The sequence below is a fragment of the Lupinus angustifolius genome, unplaced genomic scaffold, assembly GCF_001865875.1.
Source record: "Lupinus angustifolius cultivar Tanjil unplaced genomic scaffold, LupAngTanjil_v1.0 Scaffold_59_8, whole genome shotgun sequence".
NCBI classification, from domain to species: Eukaryota; Viridiplantae; Streptophyta; class Magnoliopsida; order Fabales; family Fabaceae; genus Lupinus; species Lupinus angustifolius.
The window spans coordinates 1,527-22,222 of record NW_017722873.1 but is presented as its reverse complement, the minus strand read 5'-3'; the positions used below and the strand labels follow the sequence as shown (position 1 = coordinate 22,222).

Here is a 20,696-nt window from a genome sequence, read left to right as displayed (position 1 = left end):
GTTTCTAAATGCATCTAACTCAGTTTTTTGTTTTAGAAACATTTTTGTGAGTTTATCATATTCATCATGCAAGTCATTAAATGCAGTTTGTAATTCAGAAGAATATAGTTGAGTATTATTTACCTCTTCATCATCAGAATGATGAGATGCCATCAAGGAAATATGTGCATGTTCTTCATTTTCTTGTTCAGAAGCGGAATTGGTATCATTGTCTTTTAAAGCAATGTAGGCTCTCTGGGGTTACCTGGGGTTTTAGAAATGGTTGTTACCTAGGGTTGCCATGTTCTGGTGAGTGATCTTAGAACCTTCAAGTTCAAGTCACTGTTTGATAGTACCTTACCAAGTGCAATAAGCTGATTTGTAAGATGAGTAAACCTCTTTTGAAGATCCAGAATTTTCTCTCCAAGTTTCATACGAAACATTTCGTATTCCTGGGAAAGAGTGTCGAGTCTTGATCTTTTTACCTCCTCAATTCCTTCATGTGTACTCTCTAGAGTATCCCACATTTCTTTGGCAGATTTTCAGTTTGATACTCTAAAGAACTCGTCAATGTCAATTATTGATGTGAGGATGTTCTTTGCTTTGAGATCATACTGCACCTTCTTTTTATTATCATCGTTCCATGAAGATTTGGGCTTTACTTCTCTTACGTTGTTGATTACAGTGAAGGGTTCATATGGTCCTTCTTCAATTGCGTTCCATATGTCCAAGTCTTAAGATTCTATGAAGATCCTCATTCTGATTTTCCAAAAGTCATAGCACTCTTCAACAAAGCTTGGAGGGCGGTTGATGTTGGAATCTTCTCCTAGGAATGATCTTGAGGTCATCTTCGATATAGGATCAGATTTGAGAATATCTTACCGAAAAATAGCTCTGGTGCCAATTGTAAGAATGAGATGGCAACTAAGAGGGGGTGAATTAGTTAACTTAAAATTATGGCCACTTTTTGACTAAAATCAAGACTTAAATTGAGCGAAAAATATATGCCTAAATTAAACAAATAAATAATCAAAGAGATAAGGGAGAAGAGAATACACAATGATTTTTATACTGGTTCACCTTCTTGTCCACCAAAGGCTACGTCTAGTACTCTTGCAGCACAATAGATTTTTCACTAAAGAGTATGATTTGTAATTACAATATCTCACCCCGAGATCTCTATGTACCTTACGCACTCCCTAATCCTTATTCACTCTTGGAAAACACATTTCCAAGTGATTCTAATCCCCTTTCTTATCACACCCTTGTGAAAGAAAGTATTCTGCAATAATAATGAAGAATGTACAACAATGGCAGATTGTCTTTACAAGTTTGAAATTAATATAACTTGCAATTCAATCAACTCTTTTTTATACTTAGTAATAATGCTCTTTATAAGTTGGTAAACTTTGAAACACTGTACATTAAGCAACTTCAGAAAAATCAACTTTGAAAGTTTAAGAACTAGTTGTCAAAAGTGCAGAAAAATAATTTCAAAATGTGTGCAAGAGCTTTTAAAATTTGTATGAGAGTTGTATGTTTGTGTTGTGAGATTCAATGCCTTTAAATAGACTTTTCAATCACCCATAGTGCCTCTACGAAAAGGTAGGAATAGATTGGAGTGAAGACATTTCGTTTGGGATGAAAACCTTTCATTTTGAAATCTGAAATCTGATACAAAAACTCTCAATAATCAATTACAACCAGTGGGTAATCGATTACCCAAACATTTTGTCCACTAGGCATTTAAATTCGATTTAGAGTAATCGATTACATCAAGTCAATAATTGGTTACTCAACTTCATTAAAACTGATAATCTATTACTCAAAGACAATAATGGATTACTCTGATCACTTTTAAGCTGGATATATCTTTTCTCACACACGTAACCTGTTATTAGATGTAGTAATCTGTTATACACTATTTTTAAAAATTGTTTTTGAGTATATTGAAGTGTTTCAATTTTCTTTTAAAAATAGTTTGAGCATTACTACTATTGTATATTCAAGAGTATAAGATAGAAGTACCTATTTAGACTTAGACTAATTTGTCTTGAAGCTTTGTCTTCTTTGTCTTCATAAGTATTCTTCATTTTCTTCTTTTTGGTGATGTTGGTGTCTTTATCAAAATTGTGTCAAGGTCAGGAGCAAAGATCTTCTTCACATACCCGACCCTAAATATTAGTGTGGTTATTATTTGAACCCGAACCTGGATCTAGACCTGAAGCTAACCCGACCCTAAATATCGACTTGGTCATCCTTTAAACCTGACCCGACCCTAGACCCAATTAAATATAATGCATACTCATTTTAGATAAAGACTTCTCAATATTATTTATTATTATGAATATATAATTTGACATATAAAATGATATATGTATATATATATTATTAATAATGTATATATGATAAAAAATTAGAGAATCAATGACACTTTCGCCAAAAGGTATCATTACTCAGTACACGTTTGAGTAGAAACACATATAAACATGATGAGTGAGTGACCATGGGATGAGACAGGTCGGGTCATACTTGGTCCCTACCCGACCCTAAATATTGAATGGGTCTATTATTTGAACCTGAACTCGACCCTAGACCCGATCAAACTCGACCCTATTCGGGTCTGATCATGATTGGGTCGTGCCGAGTGAGCAGGTAGGGCCAGGTCATGCTCACCCCTAGGTGGAGGTTTGAAACTTGTTGTGAGATCGTCATTTTGGAGATTCTCTCTACATAGTTGTGAGGGGGAGAATTGTTGGGTTTTGACTCCCTTCCTATATGGAGAAAGACTCAATTCGGAAAATTCCACTTGTCTCACTTAATCTAATGGATAGGGATCATATGAGAAAAGGGTGTGAAATCAGTTTAGGCAAAAGGAGGCAATAGAAAACTGAGAGAGAAGTTGAAAGAACTCGACCCGTAGGAACTCGTAGTAGCTGTGAGAAATTTGTGACTATCTCTTCGTTCACAGTTGGATTGAGCTGAAATTTGAACAGTAGGTTCACAACTTCTGGTACTTCATTCTGAACGGTTGGATTAGTGAGAAATCGTCCATGGTAGTAGAAAATGAGCTATAACAGTGGCTGTTTTTTCTGCAACTTTATGTTCTGATTTTCAAGCTTGTTGCTATGTTGTTTATCGTATTGTTTAGCACATTTTGTGCTGTATTTGGATACACTCTTGTATTCCTAATTTGATGACGGTGGAACTTGATTGACTGGCTTGTGCCCGTGGTTTTTACTTCTCACATCGGGAAGATTTTCACGTTAAAAGTCCATTGTGTGTTCTTACTTACTATCATTATTTGTTATTGCTCCTTATAGATTCTAGCAAGTTGGGGAAATTGTTATTCATTGCATATACTCTGTTTGAGTTTTCATTGTTATTGTGTTGAATTTCCCATTAGTATCATCATTATATACGGCATGACCTTGTTCTTTTAGTAGCGTGTTAGACTAACAATGTCATAGATTTATACTACCTCTACCATTGGGAAACTTAAACTTGTCCACTACTAAAGTGGTTTATCCTTACTGTCTGGCCATGATCAATAATCGTGTGGCTAGATCTTGTCTGACTAGTAGATGACCGACCTTTGACCGGTCCTGACACTTGTATAGAACAATTGCCCCTGTCTGATGGCATGACGAGTGCCAAGCATGTTAATAGACTTAATACTTTTGGTTAGTTTACCAAATTCAATGTAAACCAAACAAAAAGCAACAATACTATACAAAGCGATGTGTGCCTACTTGGAAACACATCTTATCACTCTAAACAACACTTAGCCATACCAAAGACGATAAGTGTTTCACTCATGCCTCCCCATGGTCTAGTATGAATGATTTAATTTTTTAAGTCACTCGCGCCAACTCCCCTTTTATATGTATCCTATGCTCAGAACCTACAACTTCACATTTTTAATTTTTCGCACGAATTCAAAATCACATATATTAAAGATTTGAATATTTGACATGAATACCTCAAACAAAAAACAAGTTCTTACAAGAAGAGAACTCAAGGACACAATTGTACGAGCCTGTAGAACAAATCATGTTCAAGTAAGCTTGTGAACAAGTTCTTATTTGCTTTGAGAGTTTTACACCCAATCCTATGTGTGTGTGGGGGGATACATGGTTTGTATAATAATAACATGACTAAATTTAAAACATTTTTTATAAAAGAAAATATATTTTCTCATATTTAGAAAAAAATTATTTTCTTCAGTTATTAAAATGATATACGTGTACTATTTTTTTGAGTTTTTAAAAATATTTTTTTATAGAAAATTATTAAATATAACGCATGTCATAATTTTAGTGTGTGAATGAAATAACTTATTTACTCGTGTGAGAAAATATTTTATCCTCTTCATAAAATCCTAAACTACGTCAACTGTTGAGACCATTGCTCTGAAAGTACATTATAATTTCTCCCAAAAAAAAGAAAAAACTCTTATATATCCTCATAAAAGAGTCATTCATACAGTTTCCCGGAAGGGGTGACATTTTCATGCCTAAAAGCACCAGCAACCCTTTCCAAACAATAAAACTATGCACACAAACAATAGAGTTCAACTCTTTTAGTACTAAAATATTTTAACTTTTTATTCAAAAATAAGTTAAAATTATATCGATTAAAATTTTTATTTGTATAACGTGTCACAATGCTCATTTAATATGGGACTCTCCAGTATTTGAGAGGATAGAGATTATAAACAACTAAGCCCCATACATAAAAGCTTGGTACAAAAAAATTAATACATCACTAGATCTGGGTAAAAAGAATCATGGTAAACCAAATGAACAAGTACTTCAGGTAAGACAGCCTGAATTGCCAAAATAATTTGTCTCATCTCAAACACATGAAGTTCATTTTACTAGGACCTCTTTCTCTTTAACAAAAGAAACATCTTCAATTCTTGCTAGTGGTGACAGAAGGCACTTTTCTTGTTCATCACCTAATTCTGGTGATGCTGTGGCAGATGAAAGAGACTCTGTCACTTCATCTTCTGCAAAGAGTCACCAAAAACAGGAAGAACAGAAAGTTTACTTATGTTAACAAGATAAAATAATAAATGCATAAGGATAAAAATTGGGTGAGAAATAATAAGGAACTAGGAAATATACACACCTGAACATTGATGGTATTCAGGTAGCTGTTTAACAGTAGTTACTTGAAGAGTATCAGGAAGCAGACAGCTGCATAGAGAACCTGAAATTGTTACCAAAAGGCCGCGATTAGGAATGTGTTCATTGGATTTCTCTGACATGAAAAGTATAGAACAAGAAAATCAGTCTCTCCACTTGCAGATGTAAAATTGCATACATCTACTCATCCCATATGCGACTAAGTGGGAATATCATGCACTAAGCTGCTTTTTTAGACTAAAACAAAGAAAGAGACAATTTTTACTACATTTGTCACCCAAAATTGAAGTCTTAGAGCCATGAATTGCACTGGTTAGGTGGCTCTAAAGTCTTTCTTTTCCCTTCAAAATTTAACTCACAAATAGATCATTAATGACTATAACAACAACTAATATGGTTTCTTTTATTCTCATAATATAACCTGAAGAAAGTGGATGATGGAATGGAGTGCAGACTTCATCTAAACATAGTAATTACAATTGACTAGAACTCAATTCAAAGTTTATATTTTATGATATAATAGAGACCATGATATAATAATGAGCCCGTGCAATATTGAGAGGCGGCCGTAATATTGCGGTTGACCGCATCACATCGCAATTACAGTGTGATACCGAATTACAATGATGTGGTTGCATTAGGCCGCAAAATAATCGCATCAGACTACATTTGGACCTCATTAGGCCGTATTAGACTGCATCAAGCCGCATCGAATTCAAAAATATTTTTTTAATCACAAAATAATTCAGACTACAATGACCGCAATCCACATCGCAACGACCGACCACAATGACCGTAATCATAATAACCACAACTGTTACCGCAATTGTGACCGTAACTTCAATTTAAAAAAAGTTCATGCACCTAAACTTTATGAACCATCTATGCAGAAGTAGTTATTTGATGTGTCTCTCACTTGCAATAGAGACTAAGATAAGGCTAAAAGTCCTGGTGCTGTTCAGAAACACGAGCTTGTAGCTTTTTGACCTAGTGTGTAGTTCATGGTGAATTCAGAATAAGTGTTAAAGAAATTTCCCTTTATGGTATTACCTATCTTAGCAAGCCGATTCACCCAACTTGGGATCCGTTTTCCGGTCAATCTACATGAGACATCATTTGTAAAATGATTGCAGTTCTTATATATTAGGTGATAAGTATCACCATGATACTCACTAACAATCTTCTCAATAAAGGTTCTGAACTCAGAACGAGGAACATTTACTTGGCCCAAATTGATGGAACATCTGTATGTAAATCCAGGGCATTTCCTTGGTTCCACTTCAAAAACACCACTAGCTGGGAAATCATGGGCTCCATATCCATACTCCTTACCATGTACTGTTCACATAGAAAATCTTCACAAGATTAAAGTGGCAAAAATAATTTTAACAATTGAAACAACATAGAACATTAGCATAAAATGCCAAAGTAACAAAAACTATTATGCACTGATAAAATCTTCCATATAACTTTGGTAAAAGAAGCAATCAGCTTTATGAACAAGAATATAAAATATGTATGGCAAGGCTAATAAAATTCCTACAGCCTCTAACATAGCATAACATCTCCATAAAACATATTAAGTTTGAAAACCTCATTTTTACCTTTTTAATTAAACATCTACCCAATCATTCAAATTATAGACTACATCTGACATGATGTTGTCACAATATTGCAGTTGCAGAGATCACTGTAACTTTCTCACACCATAGTTGTTATGTGACACTAAATCACAGTTATGCAACTGCATTAAATAGTATTTAGCCCGCATTGAACCACAATAAATTAAAAAATGTTTTTTTAATTCACAGTAATTGTAGTGATTACTACTACCGCAATTCTACCCTATCATTAAATCAAAGAAATGAAACTGGACGTAAAAGATTGTCTCATTTCTATCACTGATTACTTCACTTTGGCAGTGTCATTGGTTAGATACTCTAAGGATTTTGGTGTTTTTTAACTGTTTATTGGGTATATATATATATACAAATTATATTTGATACTGTCATCTAAGTAAATATTTTGGTAACTTGATTGTGTTGATCCTAGAGTTCTCATTTTTTTCTCTAGAGAAAAAGGAAGTTCTCCTTCGGTTCTTGGAACAAGAACTTAAATGGTAGATTTTTATAAGCTGGGGTAGTACTTGGACAATGTTGGAACAGCTAGTTCATTGTACTACTAGCGTCATGGCCTCATCTTCCCAAATCTGAAGTCCTGGTTTTTCGCCGCATTCACTCCTCTGCTACATTATGTAAGTAGTTTGCACATAGCTTATGTCATCTTGTTTGAGGTAGTGCACAAACTTGCTGTTTATTGCATTGACATTTTGATTTTCCCGCTTTCCATAGATTGCTTTGTTTTAATAATGTTTGAAAATTAGCAACCAATTTCACTCATATGTGTACTAGAAAATGGATATTTTTAGAAGAAAGACACTAAGAATTTTAATAAGGAAAAACATTCTTAAAGTGAAAAGGAAACAAACATGAGACCACTATATAAAGTAAGATTATAATATTTGTATTGCTCTCACTCTATGAGGATAACATTCAAACTCAATCAAGAAAGATAAGATACAAACTCTCTCTAGTATTTCACTAGGAATACTACTCTCATGGTGATATCAACTCTCTCACTTACTCTTTATATTGCTCATTCTCATTTACTTGTTCATCTCTTCCTCGCAAGTTCCCTTTGTATATTGAATGAGATGAAAGTTTCATCATAAAGATGTAATGGAAAGTTAATTGTTATCATACTTTCAAAATACCTTGAAAATGCTACTCTAACTTTCTAAGTTGGACTTCATAGTCTTCAAGAGTCAATGAGTAATTCCAAGACTTTAAAATATCCATTAAATATATTCAATAGATAATCTACCAAAGTTCATTAGTCATTCTTCCAAATCAATTAGAAAAGATTCCGAAACAGATAATTAAGCATGAACCATGAAACACTTCCCTGAATTGAATAGAGTGACCTGTGTTTTTTCAACTCATTCACTCTTCTATTATATTACTTAAGTAGTTTACTATAGCACATGCATTCTTGTTTGAGATGGTGCACATGCTTTCTGCTGACTCCATTGGAATTCTAATTTTTCCCGCTTTCCACAAATTCCTCTATCTTATAAATTATATTACAAGTCATTAATTAAGCATGTAACATGAAACACTTCCCTATCAATGACTAGAGTGACCTGTGTTTTTTATGGCGTTCATTTTTCTATTACTTTAGATTACACATAGCACACGCCTTCTTGATTGAGATATGGAACATACTTGCTTCTTATTGCATTGACATTTTATTTTTTTCCTGCTTTCCGTAGATTGCACACTTATAAATTATGCTTTCCATAGATTGCACTCGAGGACAGGACATATAGAAAAGCACAGGACAAATGACAAATTAACTGCACGATTTTTTCAGGTAGGTTTTTTGGTGTTTGCCTTCTGACCATAAGGTCGAATTTAAATCTTGGAAACCTTCAATAATAAGAGTAAAGATGTGCAGATCTATCATCTCTAGACTCCACAAAATGAGAGTGTAATGTACTAAGCAGCTCATTCTTTGATATGTATGAGCTATGAAGCACATATATTGATACGTGTATCAGATATGATACGTATCTGATACGTCGACATACAATTTTTCTAAAATACAGGATACGATACGTTCAGGAATACGCATATAAAATAATAAAAAACACATAAAATATGATAAAATTATAAGTGTTAATCAAAATATCCAAAGTAAAATAAGTTGTGGATCGGAGAGTACTGACTATCGAAGGGTCAAACAGTGTGACAGTATGTTGGTATGAGTCTTTGTTGCATTTAAATAAGTTGGTGTTTATTAAAAACGAATCTATCTTATCTTATTTTATTGAAAACGAATCTATATATCGATTATATTCTATATTTTATTGAAAAATAATTTATATATCCTATATTTTATTCAAAACGAATCTACATATCCTATATTTTATTGAAGACAAATATAACGTGTTTGATATTTATTTATTTTATTTTTAGATACTCTACAGATACGTATTTTTCACAAATACGAGTGTATGTGTCGGATACGTGTCGGACACCGACATGGGTGTTTGACGAATCCGTACTTCTGAGTGTATGATTATTGGATATGACAAGGTAAAATACACTATAGTACCGTTTGTGCTATGCAATGTTTGTTTGAGAATTCAAAGGTAGCAATTTTTGTTGTATGGGGAGAATTACTAGGAGGGAATGTAAGAGAGATAGTTGAAATGATGAGAACTCAGAGTGGGAAGTGGAAAACGCATTTATAGGTGTACATCTAATACATTAGAAGCCATTAATTAATCATGAAACATATTAACAATATCTAGAATATAGAAATTAGATTCGTTTGTTTGACAGGGATTGCAAATTGGTGTACGAGTACTTATTTATGGTGCTTTTGCCAACGAATATACCCCAATTTGAGTATTGATACTCAATCTCAAGCAAAGCAAACCACTATTGAAGGTGTTTTTTCCTCATCTCTGAGCTTCAAGCTATCATAGTTTCAATGTTGCAATTCCAATTACATATGAGAAGGAGGTTGATAGTCCTAGGAGAAAACTTAGAGAAAGGGAGTAGGAGAAAAGAGAGGAGAGGACAAACATGAATATAGACATAAATAGGGGAGAAGGAGAAAAGGAAACCCTAAAATCTAAATGGATCTCTTTAATAATTAGGTTTATCTATTTATGTATTTTAATAAAATTAATTGGGTTTATTTAGTTAACTAATTTTTAAATTTTAAAAAATATAACATCAAGGTTTTGCAGGGTTGGTTAGGAAGGCTAGATCTATTGGGGCTTTTGAGGGGCTCAAGATTGGTAGAGATGGTGTCGAAGTTTGTGATCTTCAATTCGCGGATGATACTATTATTGTGTGCAATCCTTCACATAAAAATCTTTTTTTGCTTGAAGACTATTCTTAGATGCTTTGAGTTAGCTTCGGGGCTGAGAGTCAATTCAAACAAGAGCTCTCTGTATGGGATAAGGTTATCTGACTCCTCTATCTCAGCAGCGGCGGATTTTTTATTTTGTAAGGTTGGTTCTATTCCTTTCCTCTACTTAGGCATTCCTGTTGGGGCTAATCCCAGGAGGTTATCCACTTGGCAAGGTATGATTGAGGTTGTGTCTAAAAGGCTTGCTTCTTGGAAATGCAAGCATATTTCTTTTGGTGGTAGATTAACCCTGTTGAACTCAGTTTTATCTAACATTCCTACTTATATGCTCTCGCTCTATAAAGCACCTAAGAAGGTCCTAGATAAAATTGTTAGCTTACAAAGAAGATTTTTGTGGGGTAATAATCAGGGTGGCAAAGGTATTGCGTGGGTGGCTTGGGATGTGGTTTGTAAGTCTAAGGAGTTAGGAGGCCTTGGTGTGAAGGATCTCTTTTGCTTTAATTTTGCTTTGTTGGGGAAATGGAGATGGCGTAGGTTGCAAGACAAGGATGCTTTTTGGGTGAAGGTAATAAATTCAAAATATGGTCTAGAGTGGCTTTCTCATCCGAATATCTTTTCTCCGAGGTGTTGGAGAGACTTGGGAAAAGTGGGCTCTTCTGGTGAGGACTCAGGGGGTTGGTTTGTGGATAATGTTTGGAAGGATATTGGCAACGGTCTTCAAACCCTTTTTTGGCATGATATTTGGGTTGGTAATCAGAGTCTCAAAGTGGCTTTTCCTAGATTGTTCAATCTAGCTTCTAATCATGGCGCTTAGGTGGGGGACAACGGTTATTGGAAGGATGGTGTTTGGTATTGGGAAATTCCTTGGAAGAGAGACATGTCTGGCAGAAACGTATCTCTAACCAAGAATCTTTATGATCTAATTAATCACCATTCGTGCAAACAGGGTTCTAGTGACACTTGGAGATGGGGTCTTGACAGATCGGGTGAGTATGTGGTGAAAACAGCTTATTTGGCTCAGATGAATGATAACCAATCTTCTTTAGGTATTTTGCTAAAAAACTGTTGGATTAATTGCTTACCTTCAAATGTTTGTTGTTTTGTCTGGAAACTCTTAAGAGGACGGCTCCCAATAAAGGCTGAACTTCTTAAGAGGAATATTATTGTGAGGGCGGAAGATATAGTTTGTTCTTTTTGCAACAATCATATTGAAACTATTGACCACTTGTTTATATTTTGTGACTTTGTTGCAAGTGTTTGGAAAGGTTTTTATTCTTGGCTTCAAGTTCCTGTCACAATACCTTCAACAATTATGGATTCTTTCAAGCTTCATGATACTCTTAAAAGCGGTACTTGTATAAAGCTATGGCGTATGCTCTGGTTTGCAGTCGTTTGGTCAGTGTGGATTATGAGAAATGATGTTATCTTTCAGAAGAAGACTCCTAGCTATGTGCACTTATTGGATTTAATTCAAACTAGATCGTGGATTTGGTTTATCTCTTTTGTTTCTCATACTTCCTTGTCGTTCGCTAATTGGTGTTTGGATCCTAAACTTTGCTTATCGCTAAATGTAACCAAGTTGTAATCGGTTTCCTTCTTGTATTGGGTGGGCACCCCTTATGCTCCTTTAATGCAATTTTATTTATCAAAAAAATAAAAATAAATATTCACTTAACTAGTAGACCAAAAATATAAAAAATATAGTATAACAACAAAAATATACCATGAAGTTAACTAGAGTAATATACTTCTTAACATACCATGTATTTGATGAGTAGGATACTGCATACAGGTGGGAAGAGTACTAATTTGATAGTCTAGAGTCACTTGTAATATTTACACAAGATATATTATAATGATGGTCTGGTTTAAAGTTTGTGAAAGCCACACGTTGATCAAACTTTTTTCAAACCAAATCAATCTCTATTGGATTTGAATCTGGATTAGAACTATTCGAACAAAGCAGACCTATGAAGTTGTAGAGTGAGAATCTCAGGATCATATTTGATAATTTGGATCTTCACACAAGTGTCCAAAGTGTAGAGCATTTGTAGCCACTTAAAAAAGCACAAGAACTCCAAAAGTGGAGGCTTACATGTCGGATCAGTACTTGGTACATACCTATTTAGTTATTTATTAAACTTGCTTCTATGGCTTCGGTTAGCCTATACGAGACTAAGACTTGTTTGTTGTTGGTTATATATGGCTTCGGTATGATAGTTGTGATACATACCTTAATTTCTTGGAAAATGTTATATCCCATATCAGTTTCTGTACCCTACCGGGTACCGATGCTGCACCACACCCAGCAACATAGGCATTCACATTAATGGAAAATGCAATGTTTTCTAATTTTTTAGTAAAGTTAACCACCTATAGAAGAATAAACTCGTATAATTTTCTCATTGGCACTCTACACGTTGCATTAAACAAGATATCATATTTTTGCTTTATTCCATGGAGAAAGGTTACCGAGTTCAGCATACTGTGCAACACGTATCTGACTCTTGTCATTAAGGATACCACACAACAGAACTTGTACCAGATATATGTAGCTATGGTTTTAACTTAAATCATAGAGTGGAATAATTTATAAGTGAAAAATGATCATTAAACCATTCTTTTAAGGTGTTGGTTCCGCGTTTCACTTGCAGATATTCACTCTTCTAATGCTAGATGATAATGAGATTTACATGTGGTTGGAGGCTGCGTCAGGGATGAGGCTAACACTCAGATGCATATGATATCCTATTCCATTACTTGTTGTATACAAAGGATTAGAATGCCATGATTCAATCAAGAGAGAAAACACATTTGATGGTACATAACCAAAATCAGAATTAATAAGATCCTTGTTGAAAGCAAATATAAATATGAAGCAATAACGTAAATCATTTATAGACACAACCCATTTAAAGCCCAAAAACAAATCAGGCTGCAGGAACGTAAAAAGTAGCAGAAAAATGTAGGAAAGGAAAACAATAAAACAACCAAAACATTATCAAATTAAACGACATTATATTATAAAAACTGTAACAACAAAGGGTGTTGAAAAAAGAACCTTCAATGCCGGAGTGAAAAATTCCAAATCCAAACCAATAAAGGTAATTATTGAGAGGGGTGAGATCATACACATTCAACACCACAAGGGTATTGTTATTGTTGTTGTTGCTTTTGTTGCCATTATTATTTTTATTATTAGAAGATTGAGATGTAGAATTGGTGTTGCTCTTCATCCCCATTGGATATAGAGATGGATTATGAATCCTCTCTATCTATATGAATTATGGGGGAAGAGCAACGTTGCAAATGTACAAAATAGAGAGAAAGAATTTATTAAATTAATTTAATTCTTGTTTGTATGATACTATTCTCCATTGACAACTCAACCTTAGACAAAAGTAAAAACAGAAAGCGATAATTTCGGATTTGGCTCTCTGCAATTCATTCTTTTATTACATACCCCGCGAAGGATGATAGGGTGTCCAACATGTACTAAACTATTGATACCATGTTATAATTTTTGTGCGGTGGTTTATATGCCTTATGATTAGGAGTGAAAATTTCATTTTGTTCTAGAAAAATTAGTAAATTTAATACTTCAAAAATTTTAAAAAAAATGAAATTTACTCTCAAATATCTCAATTATTTATAGCCTTTTTGGAACGGCTTTATTCATATTTATAATATTTGAGGAATAGTATGAGTTTCATGCAACCATTAGATTGTTGCTTAATAATCACGAGGTTACGTGTTCAAATCATGATATCAGTCTTTCCATTTGTGAGGTAAGGCTACATGTATCTGCTCTCCTCATACCCGACTAAGTGAGAACTTCATATCAATGTTATTAATACTATATCTATTATCAAATTGGTCATATTACTAATATAGTGGTATAACAGTTCAACCAGTAGTTCATTAATTAAACCACATGTCAATCAAATTGGATGAACATACTTATATTTTTATACATATATATATATATATATATATACTAAACATTTTTAAATAAGTAAATACTAACTTATAATCTATATTAATAGTCTACTCAATAATTTTGATTAACATTAAAAATCTCAATTTCAATTAGTTTGATTCACATTCCATGTTATGAGAAATATTTATCATCCGAAAAGAGGAAAAAACAAAGTCATTGTCTAAAAAATTGTCTTAAGAAAGGGCAGATGTACATAACCTTTAAACGAGATAGTGCTTTTTCAACTCTCTCCAAAGTGAAGTGAATGTAATTTTTTTGTACTATCAAGGGTATTTCCTCATCCTATGAGTGAGGAACTAATCTCATTTAGGGTTCATGACTGTTTCTACCAACACGTATTACTCATATGAATCGAGTCATTGACCTGTGGTCTTCTAGAGATCTAACTGTGTCATACATCATTATACCAACACCTTGTTGGAGATGTGAATGTAATTTATTCTAACATTCTCTTACCAAATTTTTAGTGTACATAATAATTAGAGGTGTCAAAACAGACTACCCAGACGAGTTCGGGCTAGCCCATATCGGGCTCGGGCTAAAAAGCCTATATAGAATTTATGCATATCAAATTATAGCACAAATTGGCCCTAAGCGGGTTGCGGGATATGACAAGCCCACCCGCATATTTCTAAGAAATATTTAGTTAAATTTTAACGATATATATATATATATATATATCATTTGATATATTTTTTTGAAACAACAAATCAGAACTGTATTAGACAAGCACAAGGGGTGCAACCCAATACAAAGGTTAAACAAAGTTTGAAATATAGGAATTACGAATACAAAACCAAGGGTCTAAACACCATTGATTAAAAGGAAGAGAACTTCTACCACAATTAGAAGAATACCAGAATCAAGATCTAATCTGAATTAAATTAATAACTTGACCATAGTCGACCTTTTTTTTATTGAAGGAAATATCATTCCTCATCAACCAAATAGACCAAAGAACGCAACACCATAACATTCTCCAAAAACTTCTCCCCTTGTCCACTACCTAGTAAGAATCATGATGAAGAAGGGAATTTTAAGCCAAGCATAGAAACCATCCCAAATTTTCAAAACACAATTACAAGATAATATAAGATGCTCTAAAGATTCAGGAAGAATTTTACACAACTCACAAATTATTTCTTCTCTAGAAATGATGTCGCGATGACACAATGCGTCCTTTGTGGCCACCCTATCTCTAAGGACTTTCCAAATAAAACAACAAACCTTTAGATGGGCTTTAGAATTCCAACCACGATTGAGAAGGTTATTCAACTGAGAATTTCTGGCCAAATTAGCATCCGACATCGTAGATATGATAGACATTGCTTCTAGATAAGTTATCTTCACTACATACATTCCTGATAAATCCAAGCCCAATCTCCAATCATCAATAGCGGACATACAACAAGAAAAATGCCTCAGTTCTGCCAGCAAGACTCCCTCTTGATTCTTCTCCCTCTCAAGCAGACCCCTTCTCCACTTAATCCTCCAACTCCAAGTGTTATCTGACCAGTACCCACAATCAGCAACTGGAACATTTTTGTTAGCAGCTAGCATATAAAGTCTAGGATATAACTGTCTTAAAGATTGATTACCACACCAACACTCCAACCAAAATCTTGTACTATTTCCATCACCAATAACCTTAGACACATTCTGCTCAAAATCAGCCCCTACACAATCGAGATCTCTGGACAAAGAGCCTAAATATTTCCACCAAACAAAGTCTCCACTTGAGTGCAAAAGATCCAAACCAGTGCCATATTTAGAATTGAGAATCGAAACCCATAAAGAAATGGGCTCCTTAAGTCTACGCCATTTCCACTTGCAAAGCAAAGCCTTATTAAAAATAGCTAAGTTCTTAACACCAAGACCACCATTCTTTTTAGGCTTGTAAATCGTATCCCAAGCAATCCACATAATTCCTCTAGTACCACCCTTATTACCCCACATAAAAGATCTCTGCATATTCACCAGCTTAGGGATAACCTTTTTTGGAGCTTTATATAAAGATAACATGTATATGGGAATGCTATTCAAAACCGAATTTATAAGGATTAGTCTTCCACTGAATGAAACATGCTTAATTTTCCAATTTGCAAGTCTTGAAGCCACTATGACTGAAACCGGAGTCCAAGTATTGAATCTTCTCGGATTAGCCCCAACCGGAATTCCCAGATAATTAAAGGGATTAGATCCCACCTTACAGGAGAGGAAAGTCGCGGCAGCCTCAATAACATTATCATGAACATTAATTCCCATTAACGAGCTCTTATGGAAATTAACTTTAAGCCTCGAAACCAAGTCAAAGCATCTCAAAATGCTTTTGATAGTCCAAATAAAAGAAGAATCAGGTTTACGAACCAACATTGTATCATCCGCAAATTGTAAAACTGAAATTTCAATTTGCGATCTGCCCACCTTAAAACCTGCATAAAGACAAGTTGACAAAGCCCTTCTAACCATTCCTGTGAACCCTTCAACCACCATTAAAAACAGAAAAGGAGCCAATGGGTCCCCTTGACGAATACCTTTAGAAATAGAGAATTGTTGAGAAGGAATACCATTAACAAGTATTGACTTAGAAGTATAGGTAATACATTCCTTAATCCAACGTCTCCAAATAGAGGGAAACCCAAATCTATGAAGCATATAATCAATGAAGATCCAGTTAACAGAATCATATGCTTTTTGGAAATCCACCTTCATGATAAAACATCCTTCAGAAGACTTCTTAGCTGAATGGATCACTTCATTTAAAATAATCGGGGCGTCCAAAATATTATGCCCACCCAAGAAAGCTGATTGAGCAGGAGATATAATCGAATTCATCACTGATTTAAGCCTCTCAGCCAACACTTTAGCAACGATTTTATATAAAGAACTAACCAGAGAGATAGGCCTATAATCTTGAATCTTAGAAGGATTACCTATCTTAGGTATAAAAGCAATAAAGGATGATTTGAGCCCCTTAGGAAGCTTACTGTTTACCTGGAATTCTTTCATGAATAAACAGATGTCCTCCTTAATAGTATCCCAAAATTCTTGATAGAATTTGAAGTTAAATCCATCAGGACTAGGGCTCTTATTGGTTGCAAAACTCCAAACTGCCTTCTTGATATCTTCTGTAGTAAAAATGCCACTAATACTGAGTCCCTGCTCAGTCGAAATATTTTGGAAATCCACCCCATCAAGTTTTGGCGAACAACTCTGATCACTCTGAAAAATATCCCTGAAGTACTATGAAATGCCTTTAGAAACCTCAGCGCTATCATCATACCAACAACCATTAATAGAAATGCCCAAAATATGGTTTATCCTCCTCCTAACATTCACACAAGCGTGAAAATAACTAGAATTCGCAACTCCATCCTTAAGCCATTTGCATTTTGCCTTTTGGGATAAGAGACTATCTTTAACTCTTGCCACATTCCACCAATCAACCTGCAACTTTTTCCTTAATAACACATCATTAAGACTTATGTGTTCTTGATCACCCACAATATCCAGCTTCTAGATTGGATTGGAAATGTCATCAAGTTGCTTATCCATACATCCAAACCTCTCCTTACTCCACTGCTTAAGATATGCTTTCACCCTTTTAAGTTTTTCTTTCAATGTAAAAGCATACCATCTCCCATCCATTGGTTTGGACCACGCCTTACTGATAACTTCAGCTAATCCTTCCTGAGGAATCCAAGCATTATTAAACTTGAATGGATAAGGACCTTTCTGAATGGAATGCTTTTCAAGAATTATAAGGCAATGATCTGAGAAATCCCTGTTGAGAGCCCACTAGGACAACTCGAGCCAAGACCCATTCCAATCTTTAGAAACCAGGAACCGATCCAAACGACTCATGCAATCACCTCCAGGTTGAAACCTAGAGAACTTCCTGCCAATAAGCGGAAGATCAAGAAACTCCATATCAGATATCCATTTATCAAATTCCTGAATTTCCTTGAGACTATTAACTCCCGAACCATCCTTTCTTTCCGAACTATCCCTGATTGCATTAAAATCACCAAAACAACACCATCTACTAACCCCCAAATTGTTTTTGAACACAAGGAGATACTCCCAAAGTTGTCTTTTACTACAAAATTGACACGAAGAGTAGACATTCACAAGGCAACATTCTATCTGTCCCTGCACCCAAATTATGTGGATAGCTAAGAAACCAACACCTCTAACTTAATTTAATTTCGAAAAGATAGTAGGATCCCAAATAGAAATGATACCACCCGACCTCCCTACAGAGTTAAAGCATTCCCAATCAAACTGAGAGTTTCCCCAAATACCCTAACAAATAAAACAATCACAAGCCTCCAACTTCGTCTCCTGAAACCCCAAAAAATTCACTTTATTAGATAAAACCATCCTTCTCAATTCCCTTCTCTTAACACTACTCCCCAACCCCATAACATTCAGAGAAAGACAATTCATTGGATAACCTCCTTCATCCCTTGATTAGAATTTGAGCCACCAACCCTATCACGAGCTTCCAATTCCGAAATCCTCTCCACCATCATTGAATCTTCCCCTTTGAAGGAGACTCCAATTTTCTTCCCTATCTGTCAAAGCTTCCCATCAGAATGGGCATCATCCTTGAAATAGAGGGAATTAACACATCTCACATTAGAATTCGAAATTTAGTTACTGGTGGAGGAATCCATCTCTTTACCTTATTTTCGCTGCTCAACACGAACTATTGATCCACCTTTGTCAAAAAGCTCAATCACCCCTTGACTTATAATTTTTTCCCCTTGTTGAGAGACGACCCTTCATCCTTTTTTACAACCACTACCTTCTTTTGATGATTTTTGTCCTTCACATTTTTCTTTTTGTGTCTATATTTGAACAAGGAAAGACCTCTAAGAGGGTCTGAGTTTGCAAGAAAAGGCCCAACTCTTTACTACCCATTCTAGCTTTTTATTCTTCACCTTATTTCCAACCTGCTTAACCCCCCCCCCATTACTCCTCATTCTCCACACCCTTTTGACCAGGCAAGGCACTTAAAGCTTCTTTTCCCTCTGAAACAATAATAAAAGGGTATATTGGTAGAATACTTTCAGGAACCACATATATTGAATCTACCCCTTTCATCTCCCCCTCTTCCAAATCTTCTAATTGATTGTGACCCTCAGCCACCACTGTCGAAAGTGAGTCAACATACAACTTATCCTTAAGGACACTGTCTAAACTCCCCAAGATTTTTTTCTCTTTCCTCGATAATGAAACAATGAAATTGTCCATGTCATCATCTTCCTCAACGGATTATGATGTTGCCATTCCTCTTCATCCTTTATTTCCCCCTCCACCGAGTCCTCATCCACCAAAGTTTTCGAAGGCACTATAGGTAAAGGTGAGACTTCCTCCACCAATTTGATATCATACAACAACTTCCCTATCTTCACTGAAACCAAAGAATCAATCCCTTCAATTTTTTGAGTAAGAATAAAAAACCTACCAAATTCCAGATTATCCAAACTAAGGTTTGAATCATCCACTTTAATGAAATGATCCAACTTATGAGAAACCAAGCGGAAGAAACCCTCCGACCAAGCATGAATAGGTGCACCATAACACCTAACCCACGTAACTCTATCAATAAATCTTTCCTCTGGGGACCACGGCCTTACATCCACAAAGAGAGATGAACACCAAGCCTCTTTTTTCTCTTATAGTCTATCATAGTCCTCCTCTGTCTGACCTCTTAGTAATACCCTTCTTCCACCCAAAGGGGTTGCCTTGATAGAGAAAGTGCCTTCCATGAATAGAAGTTTCTCAGTTTTTTTTGTGTCTTCCCCTTCCTCTATTTCACCAACAAAACACTCTTTGAATTCATGAATTGACTCCACCGACACTTCATAAACTAGTTCTGAGCATACTGTCTCTAGACCCTCTCCATTATCAACTTTGCCATTTATCAACGTCTCTTGCCAAGATGAATGCATCATCTTCTTCTGGCATTTCAAATGAAAGGATTCAGAGTTGATCAACTTTTTCATTAAAGGTCTATTGCCACCACTAAAATCACCTTTATGATCTTCTTGTCTTCCATATCTTGGTTTGTTTATCCTTACTTTAAAATTGCCAATCCACAGGTTCTGTAGAGATTTTTCAAAATGCCCTTCATCATTGACACTTTTGAATCTTACAAAACCAAACATGTCACCCCTTTTGTCTCTTTTTTTAAGGTATAAACACTTCCCCCACATTACCATACTTCAAGAAAAAACCCCACATCTCGGCAATCCCATAGTTGTCGGGAAAATTTGTGAAGAAAAAAGTTGAGTATGAAGATCGCAAGGTTTTAAAGTACCCTCTCGGAATGAAACTCCCCTTGCTCCTTTGGCTATCATATCTCCCTTTCGTAGATGAACCTTCATCAAAGGATGATTTCCTTTTGCCCCAATCCTTCCAAGACTCCCTCCCTCTCTCTCTAACCCTCTCTCTCATTTACTTTGATTTCCAAGTGTTAATTTATCACTATATCATTTGATATTAATGTATAACTTTTTAACACACTTGTTATACCCAATACAACCAAACTTATAGATCTAGTACCTTGTGTTTGAATTAAGAAGTGATGTCAAATACACGTATATGATTTTTAA

The 20,696-nt window shown here is 35.0% G+C and overlaps 2 protein-coding genes across 3 annotated transcripts; both read right to left on the bottom strand.

Moving 5' to 3' along the window:
• Positions 1-4,663: 4,663 nt before the first annotated feature.
• Positions 4,664-13,458, bottom strand: LOC109339149 (deSI-like protein At4g17486). 2 transcript variants are annotated; one of them, XM_019576554.1, is made up of 5 exons: positions 13,135-13,458; positions 6,180-6,467; positions 5,113-5,193; positions 4,850-4,990; positions 4,664-4,815 (listed from the first exon to the last, which is right to left on the bottom strand). In XM_019576554.1, the coding sequence occupies exons 1-4, from the start codon at positions 13,313-13,315 to the stop codon at positions 4,851-4,853; spliced, it is 690 nt and encodes a 229-aa protein (XP_019432099.1). In that variant the 5' UTR covers positions 13,316-13,458; the 3' UTR covers positions 4,664-4,815; position 4,850. The 2 variants fall into 2 exon arrangements, with proteins under 2 accessions (XP_019432099.1, XP_019432098.1); XM_019576553.1 differs by having other exon boundaries at positions 4,726-4,990.
• A 1,325-nt stretch (positions 13,459-14,783) lies between these two features.
• Positions 14,784-19,332, bottom strand: LOC109339150. Its single transcript, XM_019576555.1, has 7 exons — positions 19,055-19,332; positions 18,334-18,417; positions 17,914-18,082; positions 17,639-17,808; positions 17,338-17,533; positions 15,301-17,295; positions 14,784-14,789 (listed from the first exon to the last, which is right to left on the bottom strand). The coding sequence occupies exons 1-7, from the start codon at positions 19,330-19,332 to the stop codon at positions 14,784-14,786; spliced, it is 2,898 nt and encodes a 965-aa protein (XP_019432100.1).
• Between the last annotated feature and the right edge of the window lie 1,364 nt (positions 19,333-20,696).